The sequence below is a fragment of the Bidens hawaiensis genome, unplaced genomic scaffold (assembly GCF_021521415.1).
Source record: "Bidens hawaiensis isolate Kalapana, Puna unplaced genomic scaffold, B.hawaiensis_p1.1 tig00013743_1, whole genome shotgun sequence".
Classification (NCBI taxonomy): domain Eukaryota; kingdom Viridiplantae; phylum Streptophyta; class Magnoliopsida; order Asterales; family Asteraceae; genus Bidens; species Bidens hawaiensis.
Genome location: NW_027492168.1, coordinates 410,045 through 420,416, shown reverse-complemented (window position 1 = coordinate 420,416; position 10,372 = coordinate 410,045). Strand labels below are relative to the sequence as shown.

At 36.9% G+C, this 10,372-nt stretch overlaps 2 protein-coding genes across 2 annotated transcripts; both read right to left on the bottom strand.

Moving 5' to 3' along the window:
• Positions 1 to 2,047: 2,047 nt before the first annotated feature.
• On the bottom strand, positions 2,048 to 7,824 carry LOC143544728 (disease resistance protein RPV1-like). Its single transcript, XM_077036761.1, has 7 exons — positions 7,560 to 7,824; positions 6,657 to 7,207; positions 5,486 to 5,882; positions 4,698 to 5,390; positions 3,781 to 4,125; positions 2,701 to 3,561; positions 2,048 to 2,598 (listed from the first exon to the last, which is right to left on the bottom strand). Exons 2-7 carry the CDS (start codon positions 7,145 to 7,147, stop codon positions 2,113 to 2,115), a joined length of 3,273 nt encoding a protein of 1,090 aa, XP_076892876.1. The 5' UTR covers positions 7,148 to 7,207; positions 7,560 to 7,824; the 3' UTR covers positions 2,048 to 2,112.
• A 113-nt stretch (positions 7,825 to 7,937) lies between these two features.
• LOC143544735 (uncharacterized) lies at positions 7,938 to 8,975 on the bottom strand. Its single transcript, XM_077036766.1, has 2 exons — positions 8,028 to 8,975; positions 7,938 to 7,961 (listed from the first exon to the last, which is right to left on the bottom strand). Exons 1-2 carry the CDS (start codon positions 8,973 to 8,975, stop codon positions 7,938 to 7,940), a joined length of 972 nt encoding a protein of 323 aa, XP_076892881.1.
• Positions 8,976 to 10,372: the final 1,397 nt, after the last annotated feature.

Here is a 10,372-nt window from a genome sequence, read left to right as displayed (position 1 = left end):
TACTGATGAGATTACTATGGATGGGGACTATAAGTATATGATTGTTTCATTTGATATGACATCTGAAGAATTTGGAGAACTGGTCCTTCCGGATAGTTTAGCATGCATGGGTTTGTACTTGTCTAAGCTAGGGGAATCTCTTGTTGTTGGATTTAATGAACATGAAAGGAATCCGAGTCTTGATGTATGGATGATGGGGGATGGTGCTCCAAAATCGTTTACAAAGCTGCACACTATTCCACCGATAAAACATGCTCTATTTATGGGATTTCGGAAGAGTGGTGAGCCTATCATTGAAATTCCAAAACAAGGAGAAACTTGTGGTGAGCCTATCATTGAAATTCCAAAACAAGGAGAAACTTGTGGGGAACTTGCTGCTTAAGAGCCCTACTCAAAACGCATCGATACTCTTGGGATTGATGGTATATCAGGTACATTTGATGCATTTGACTACAAGGAGACGTTACTTCTGCTTAATCAGCCAAATCTTATGGTTTATAATGGTATATGAAACCATGTTTTTGGAACTGAATTTATTTATTTTGGTTTAGATTCAATCTAATCGCACATCTCTTTCTTATAACTAGAATGTCTATCATCCATAGAACAAAGCTTCCATAAATCTGTTTTTAAATTTGTTGGTATTTTTTATTATGATTTTTATGATTAGTATTCTTGTCTTCTTATTGCTTTGATTGATGTTATAACATATTTAAGAAGCAGATGCAAACATTAATGCTAAGTTCAATTTAGTTGAAAAGTTGTTATTGTGTGGTTTGGTGTTGGATCTTGCTCTTGGGTATATGTTTTATGAATTGTGATTATACTAAGTTGAAAAGCTGTTGTTGAAAGGTTTACAGTTGATATCAGTTTTGAAGTCAACAGTAGCCTGTTTGACATTCAAAGCACAACTGCTGTTCAGTATTTGAAACAGGGATCTGTTCTTGGGATCACTGTTGTTGAAGTTGTTGGTTAAACCGTTAAATTGGTAATACTGTCTGCTGGTTATAACCAATTACAATTGACTTTTGTATAACATGCTTAGCTACAAACGATCAGGTGCGAGGGACCTTTACATTCTTTTGACTTCTGAATATAAACTCACATTTGATTTTGTAATTAGCAGATTTAGGACCATTATAGCCCATATACTGACTTTGACTTCCCAGAAGATTGACCACGTCGGTACATAATCCTAAATCATTTGATTTTTTGACAATAGTTTTCTATACGTTTATATAAAATAAACAGTATATATAAAGTATATCATATCACGTATATTCCAAATCATTTGACTTTTTACAATGATAATTAATTTTCCTTCCAGTTTTAACGTATATTATAACCTTCAATTCAGACCTGAAATCTTTATATTTGATCCATCTGTTGACTCGGATCTGCATTTGATTTGTGCTATCACTTGACCTGTTAATGCCTTTGATTCTGACCTTTTTGCAATTAAAATGAATTGATCTTGTGATTTTGGGGATTAATTGTACAAGACTTGACCTTTATTTGTTGTATTGAAAGTATGCATACCACCTGCTCGATAAATTATCTATGTGAAAATTGCATGATATAATTGCTAAACAAACATCCAGATTACTGCAACCGTAGTTTCAAGAGATTAACATAATACTTCAGGGCAAAGTAGGCGAAAGGCCAACTTCAAGGTGAAGGTATACTTCCATCATACGTGCAGGGCTTATAAAACATCATTTATGGCTTCCTGCAGGGCTTATAAAATAAAGGCCATTTATATTGTATTTATTGCCTATTTGGAAAATGGATTACAAAGTTCAATTGAATCTAAAAAACTGAAATTTATACCTGCAATAGAGATTGACTGATGCAAGTCTTTAATTCACAAGACAGCATTAAAAATTTGAAATGTAAAGAATTTTTATTTTTTTTAAGTGTTTGTGACAAATTCATAACTCAACATGTAAAATGGTACACCAGTGACAAAAAATTCAAATTTTACATCAAAATCGAAACAAAATTAAAATTAAAATCCGAAAAAATCTTTAAATTTAAGCAAAATGTAGAGCTGCAAATGATTCAATTGCTACATTCGTCTTCTAAAGGCGTTTATTTATCATTAGGAGAAGGCTAAGATAGCCATTGAATCATTCTTGAACCGCTACCTTCTTTTTGTTCATCTTCCTCAAGCACAAGTCTGGCACCACACATCTTTACCACACAATCTGCACCATATATGTCAAACGAAACCGTAATGAAATTTTTTGCTTTCTTCCAGTCTGGTTCAGATTGATGATAACTTAGAAACATCTGGTCTGACTTGATTCCTATGTTTTCATATTGAAATATAGAATCTGGCACGGGTGACTCGACACCAATAGGAGTGCCATCAAAGTTTTTGAATCTATATCCAATTGACCCGTAGCTACTCTTGCGACCCTTGTGATTCCTCGGAGTAAAAACAAGACAAAATGCTATTCCCTTGAACTTTTCATAACACCAATCTGGAGGTAACTCCACTTTTATACAATCTCCCATAATTTGATTGCTAAACCACCCAGGAACTCTACTTCCCGGAAGGAATACACTCACCATCTTATAAGGATCGATGCGCCCCTAAAAATAAAGATCATTAGCCGATTATGTTTGTATATGCATCTTTATAAATATGACAAAAAGTTAAGATATGATATAATAAGGTGATTGCGGAAAGAAAACCTGTGGCAGCAACATGGTAACAAGGCTTTCAACGGATTGATTTTCGATTACTTTTGCACAGTTGGTGAAGTCGAAGCACTGAATGCTACTTTCATACATGGTTGATTTCATTGGCAATTCCCTCAAAGATACGCAATCTTGTGCCTCGATCAATTGAATGTTTGGTGGAAGTTCTGGTAATGCTTCGATCTTCTTACAACCAACCAGCCCAAGTGTTTCAAGGCGCAAAAGTTTAGAGAAACTAGGCAAACTTTTGAAATTGTTTCCGCTCAGGTTTAAAGTTTCAAGCATTGATAAACATTCAATGCCGTCAAGGCTTGCTTCTGTTATGTTGCAGTGACTAACATCGATATCCCTTAACTTGTTTAAACTGGACAAAGAAGGCAGTAATGCACTTGGTAGATGATGCATCTTGCTTTGTAAGAATGAAGGCCAATGGTTTGAAACCGACGATTTAGCTTGCATAGCTTCTCGTTGGCCTAATGATAATACCTGAAGGTTGCCAAGACACAATATAGAACTAGGAAGTTGCTTGATGCAAGTCCTGTCAGCATGAAGTTCCACTAAAGCTTTCATTTTTCCAAGATCTTGAGGAAATACATCTAATTTCTTGCAGCCGGAAATATTAAAAATTTGAAGAGATGTCAATCCTGTGCACTTAGGAGGACTCACAAGACTTTTGCACTCTCTCAAATTTAAGACAACAAGGTTTGTAAGTGTTCCGACAGATGGGTGAACTTCGAGCAAACTTTCACAACTATCAAGTACTAGTTCTTCAAGATTCGGAATTTTAGTGAAATCCGGTGTCTTTATCAAGTTACGACAATGACCAAGATTCATTGACACCAACTTTATGAATTCCTGTGTACAAAAATAAGCATTAAATGGTATACACAATAGAATGTAAAACAAAAGACTTAATTAGTTATACACGTGGATTGAGACACTCGTGTTCAAATCTACAAGAGAGACCATGTTGTGATATGTTCGGGGCGTTTATTTTATATGTGTTATGTAGAGTATATCGTGATCGAAAATAATGGGTAAACATATATATGAGATTGTCAAGGTCATATATACCTTCGATCCTTCCCAAATTTCTTTGATGTAACTATACGACAAATCAAGAACAACAAGGCTTTCGGGGTAGAACGTTGATGGTAAATGCTGGAACGGGTACCCAGGCCAACAAAATAACCGTAGTTCACTTGATAATAGATCAAGACTTTTAGAAGTTGCCTTCACCTTTGTCTCTATGCCCCTTTTGCTCTCGCGAATTTTCCCTTTGGTGTCTCTTAGGTTATTCCATGATCCGATATAAAGGTTTAGTAGTCGAAGATGATTCAAGTTTTTGAAGGTTTCACTACAAATACTGACTTCTAATCGCGAAACATCCAAGGCTAGGCCTTTAACAGCTTCAGTTCCCTATATAAAAGAGAGAACTAGGTTATGTATCAATAGTAAAAAAAAATTGTATGGTATATTAAACATGTATATGATGTAGAAAGGATAGCATACACACATAAGTGTATCTCAATCTACCGTTATTATCGAATGGTCTTGCGCTCAAAATATGCATCTATTGTCTTAACCATGAAATAACTTTACATCTATCCATGAGAGCTGTGGTGATGAAGCATAAATAAGAATTTCAGGTGGAGTAAAATTAACATTTGCTAGAATCTATTAGTCATATTGTAACTGGTACCAAATCTAACAGTTTCACGTCGTAATTATAATGGTATGCTTGTTTATATATCCTAGAAATATATTACGATCTCAAGCCTATAAGTGCCGATACATATCTCTGTTAAGTTAAATAATACTTCTTTATGTATCCCTAAAAATCTGTATTTTGGTGCATGCTAGGTTACTAATTAGCTTGTACATAATTGTTAGTTCTTCCCAAAGAGAAGACATCATTTTCTTAAAAATCTTATTGTGTGTCAATGACGCAAGTTGGATGAGTAAGAAAGCGAATAATATATAGTGCTAACCTTATCCTTGTTTAATACCGCAAGTACATCTGTCGGAAACCATAATCTGCTTCGCTTTCCGGGATCCTCAGACTCTTCATGTACAATTTGCCAACCCATTTCTTGTATCAAATCATGCATTTCAAGCCTATCTCTAGACACTGATATTAATGACTTATCAATAAGAACTCTAATATTAGTTGCAAAAAACAAATCACATCCATCTAATACTTTCCTAACATAATCTTTCTTCTCCCCTTTGAAGAAACATGAAATGTCAAGGAAGATATTTCTTTGATCGTAATCCAACGCATCATAACTTATCCGAAGTACTTGCTGTATTTGCGAATGAGGATATTTACGAAGCTTCTGCAGTTCAGTTTCCCATTCTTTTAAAGTCTTGGAGAATAGAAAACTCCCCAAAACTTTAAGAGCAAGAGGAAGTCCTTTAACATAATCAACTACCTGGTTAGCAAGATCTTTGAAATCTTCATTTGGACATCTATTTCTAAAGGCGTAAAGACTAAAAAGCTCAAGAGCTTCAGAATCGTGTAAAAGTTCAACCTCGTATATTTCCTCAACTCCACGGGCACTCAACAACTGTTTGTCTCTACCGGTAACTATAATAATACTTCCGGGACCAAACCAAGAAGGCGATCCAACTAAAGCTTCAAATTGGTTGTAATCATCTATGTCATCTAGTACGATAAGCACCTGCCAGAGATGCATTAGTTAGTGTTAACAAATACAATGATAGTGTTTCCAAAACTAAAAGTATTTAGTTTTCTCCATTAGATGCCTAACCATACCTTTTTGTTGGACATAGTTCTCTTAATTATGCCGATTCCATGACTAGTGCTACGTATTTTAAGATTGCTTGCATTCATAAGACTCTCAAGAAGATTTTCCTGGAGATGAACTAATCCATGCCGTTTTTCCACGCCTTTAACATCTTCACAAAAGCTGTATGCCTCAAAATGTTTGTGCAGGAGGTTAAAGACAGCTTTGGCGATTGTTGTTTTCCCTATTCCGCCAATACCACATATTCCTATCATGTGAACCTTTGTTGACTCTACAAGTTGTAAAAGGTTCATTTGATCTGCACGGGAGTACAAGCCAACCAGGTTCTCACCAGCATCCAACGGTCCGTTGGTCAGTTTATAAAATATCTCTTTTGAGATTTCTTCTATAAACTTTGGCTCATGCCTGCAAAACCATGGAGAAAACGGTACAAGTATGAGTGGAAATAGCTTGACATACCATGCATATGTTAGTATATATGTTACTAGAAATACAATACAACTTGAGAGTAAAAGATGAGAGTGAAGATCTTTATTCTGTTGGCCCGAAACCGAATATCACATAGGAAAAATACACTGATATGTTGTGGAAACTCACATTATTATTATTGTGAACAAAAACCACACCAAAACACATAAACCCACGTCTTGTATTTATAGTAAAGAAAACTTGGAAGAACTCGAAAGTACATGTGGTATTGGTGGAATAGGGAAATGCGGTTTTTTAACCCAATCCACTAGAATCTCATGTAAATTTAGATTTTTCTCCATCACATTCTTGATCACACGTACAAAAGTACAAGATCATTATTAATAGCTTTTATGTTGGGCACCAATTATCCCTACAATTTCATTACTTTCCTTGTTACAATTTTTAGTTTTACAATAGACTTGGTCTAAGAGTAGTAAACTCATATTTAGAGCCATGGGCGAAGTATACAAAGGGCCAGGGCCGGGTGGCACCAGGCCCACTTATTTTTTCGCTCAATAGTGCAATTTTCTGCTTTTCGTCCAGAATTTTTTACACATAGTGTAAGTTTAATCGTTCGGTTCATTTACAAGCCCACACAACAGTAGTATATGTTATAACATAAGTTTAATTAGTGTCTGGATTCTATGTTAATTCAGTTCCTTACTAGATAAATAAAATAGAAAAAAAATTAAAGAAATGAAAACATACTCATTGGCCACAGAATGGAGGTCCCATCCACATAATTTGGCAGACATTGTTAAAGCTTCCTTCCACTGTGGAACCTCTTTTCTATTTAAAGCTTCATGTTTCTTGAAGGCTTCTTCATAGCTACCACTTTGATTCTTTACCATTTCAGGTGTGACATTGTAGAACAGTACCCGAACTTCATATTCGCCATCTCGCTTTTTGCATTCCAGGATCTTCACAAGCTCCCTCAGACACCATGTTGATGAAGGGTAGTCATTTGAGAATATGACCACCAAGAACCTTGACTGTTCAATGGCGTTATTAAGTTCCGGTGCTATCTCTTCTCCCCTCTTCAACTTCTTGTCATCTCTGAATGCATAGATCCCTTTCCTTCTGAAATCACTAAACAGATGATCAATAAATGTTTTGCGGATATCTTCACCTCTGAAACTCACGAAGATGTCGTATATCCATCTGTGAGAATATTGTGAAGACGACGACGATGATGCCATCTTAACGAAATATCAAATATCAATGTCACTGGTCTAACTGATCAGAGAATTGAAAACCACCTGCAAAGTAAGCTGTAAAAGTTATGCCATCAAAAGTTATCATTATGAGAATCTCTCTATATTCTACAATGCAAGTGTAGCATATATCTTGTCTTGACTGAGTATGTAACATATATGAAATGAATTATGCCTCTATTTCAGGAATTCAGGGCATGCATGGATGTGAATTTGACCCGCTTATGTGAACTAATTGCAGTCAAAACAATTATATTAAAACTTGATACAAGTTATCGAGTTATTACAAAAGAAGAGAATAAAAAATTCTAAAGTTACTAGCTTGTTAAATATGTTTTCAGCAAGATGAAATTAAAAATTGGACCATTATATACAGATGTTTAATATTGATTCTTACCTTGTTGTCTCCTGCACTGCCTTGTTTTGTTTCCCCAATTTCAAGACTTGAACCTTGACTAAAAGTTTATGTAAATTGCTAGAAATCCATGTTATTAAATTATAGAAGGAATAATTAAGAGTGTAATTGATTAATGGAGGACCAAGTCAAGTCCGTACATGGTAGAAGGGTTGACAAAATTGTAGTTGACTTAATTGGTTAATTGAACTAATTATGACACCAAGCACAAACAACTATGTGATCCATAGATTATGCAATGTAATGTATTTAAGTTACTAGATGCATGTGGAAATAGAATATGAAGAGGAAAAAGTCCGAATATAATTAAAGTCAACAATTAGATTAATTTTTTATTTTTTTTTCGAAAGACCAACAAATTCATTCCAAAACTCTAGCAAGAAGCTAAAAAAGTTTACAAACATACAACATGCTAGAAACAAACCACCACCCACACCAACTATGAATTACCAAACGACACCGATAAAAACTAAAACAACGCCATTTATCCCACGTAAGATTGTTTCGCCTCCCTTTATTCTTCACCCACAAGAAACACATTATTTTTATTTCTTCCACGAGTCCGGCAATGTCGATCCGACCCCCATCATGAACCAATAAATTTCTCCTTTTCCATAAGCACCAAGTTGCAACTAGGCACACCGCATAGACGACCTTCGCTTTCTCCGAGGACATGGGTGTAAATTTGTGGAGATCCAAAACATCCCGAAAGAAAAACAAAAGTGGAGGAGGAACCTTACACCATTGAGCAACCTCGCTCCACATCTCTTGAGCCATACTACACGAAACAAATAAGTGATCCACGGACTCCTCCAACTCATTACAAATCGGACACAACCGGGTGCTCACCGAAATTCCCCTTTTTTCTAGAGCATCAAAAGTTGGTAAACGACCTAAAGCCGCTCTCCATGCCACAATGCCCACCTTCTTTAGTAAATATTTACTCCATTCAAAAACGAAACCCGGGTCATTATTAGAACGGGCCGAAATTAGTTTTTTAATGGACCGGGCCGAAAAATCCTCACTATCTCCCCCGACCCAGACCACCCTATCTACACCGTTTTCCAAATGAACTTGGAGGCAGATTTGGAGCAACTGCCTCAGTTCCAACACATCTGATTCGCGGGTCGGCGACCTAGACCAATTCCAATTCCCACAAATGAAACCATCAGCCATGAATAACCTATCGGCCACAACACAAGTTTTATTCATCTCCAAGGCGAAGAGACTTGGAAACCGAACACATAATGGACCCGACTCCAACCGCCAATCAAGCCAAAACCATGTACTTCTCCCATCCTTTACTATGTTCCGAAAACTCTTATTTAAGTCAATACCCAACGATAGAAAATTAGAATTTAGGCTTACTATTTGGTTCCACGGACACGGTGCGGACATCTTTGCCGGGATAGCAGACCATGATCTTGATGAACTATGATTAGCCCAAACCACTTTCCACCACAACCTACCTTTCTCGTTTTTGAACCGCCACCACCACTTAGCAAGGAGTGAGACGTTAATATCTCTAAGTCTTCGTAACCCGAGACCTCACTCTTCACCCGGCGCCACAACCACATCCCAAGCAACCCAATTCATCTTTGTCTTCTCCTCCGACCCTCCCCAAAAGAACATTCTACGAAGTCTTTCGAGTTTCTCCAAAACCCCTTCCGGGGCTTTGAATAATGAGAAGTAGTAAATGGGAAGAGAATTCAAGACCGATTTGATCACCGTAATCCGACCACCATATGATAATTGTTTAGCTTTCCACAACGATAGCCTTTTTTTAAAAACCTCAATAATCGGCCCCCATGCATTAATTCTATTCATATTCACCCCGACATGCAAACCGAGGTAAATAAAAGGCACCTTCCCGACTTTGCAACCCAAATCCGAAGCCACTTCCCCCAATTCAACCTCCCCCACCTCAGTCCCAAAAATTTGACACTTGGTTTGATTTACCTTTAAGCCCGAAACTAAGGAAAAACACCTTAAAATTCTCTTCAGGTTTTGCGCGTTGGCTCGGTTCCATTCTCCAATAATGATCGCATCATCTGCATATAAAAGATGAGAAAGAAGTGGTCCTCCTACCCCACACTTTAACCCTTTGAAAGCCCCACTCCTAACCGCTTTTTTAATTAAGCATGAAAGCCCTTCCATTGCAATGACAAAAAGGAACGGGGACAGCGGATCCCCTTGTCTTAACCCCCTGGTACATAAAAACTCCGGAGTCGGAGACCCGTTAACAAGTACCGAGGCCCAACTAGCCATCAATATCCCCCCACCCATGTTCTCCATTTTGATGGAAAGTTCATTTGTCCCATAACCGAATCCAAGTAAACCCAACTCAACGAGTCATAGGCCTTTTCGATATCAATTTTATAAAACATACCTTTCCCACGCGACTTTTTTAACCATGCGAACGTCTCGTTGAGAATCAAAGGACCGTCAAGAATACTCCGATTCATGATAAACGCCGATTGCTCTTCCGATATTAGACCACCGATCACTAATTTTAACCTTCGGACCATCACTTTAGAGATAACTTTATTCATACAACCAATTAAGCTGATCGGTCTATAATCATTTAAACCACCCGGATCTTTCGACTTAGGAATTAAGGCAATAAAAGAGGACAAACATCCGAAACTAAACGGTTTATTAGCATATAAATCAGCAAATATCTTAATAAAATCACCTTCAAAACAACTCCAAAATCTCTTTAGAAACTTGAAATTGAAACCGTCCGGGCCCGGTGCCCGCTCCCCATCACACTCCCAAACCGCATCTTTGATTTC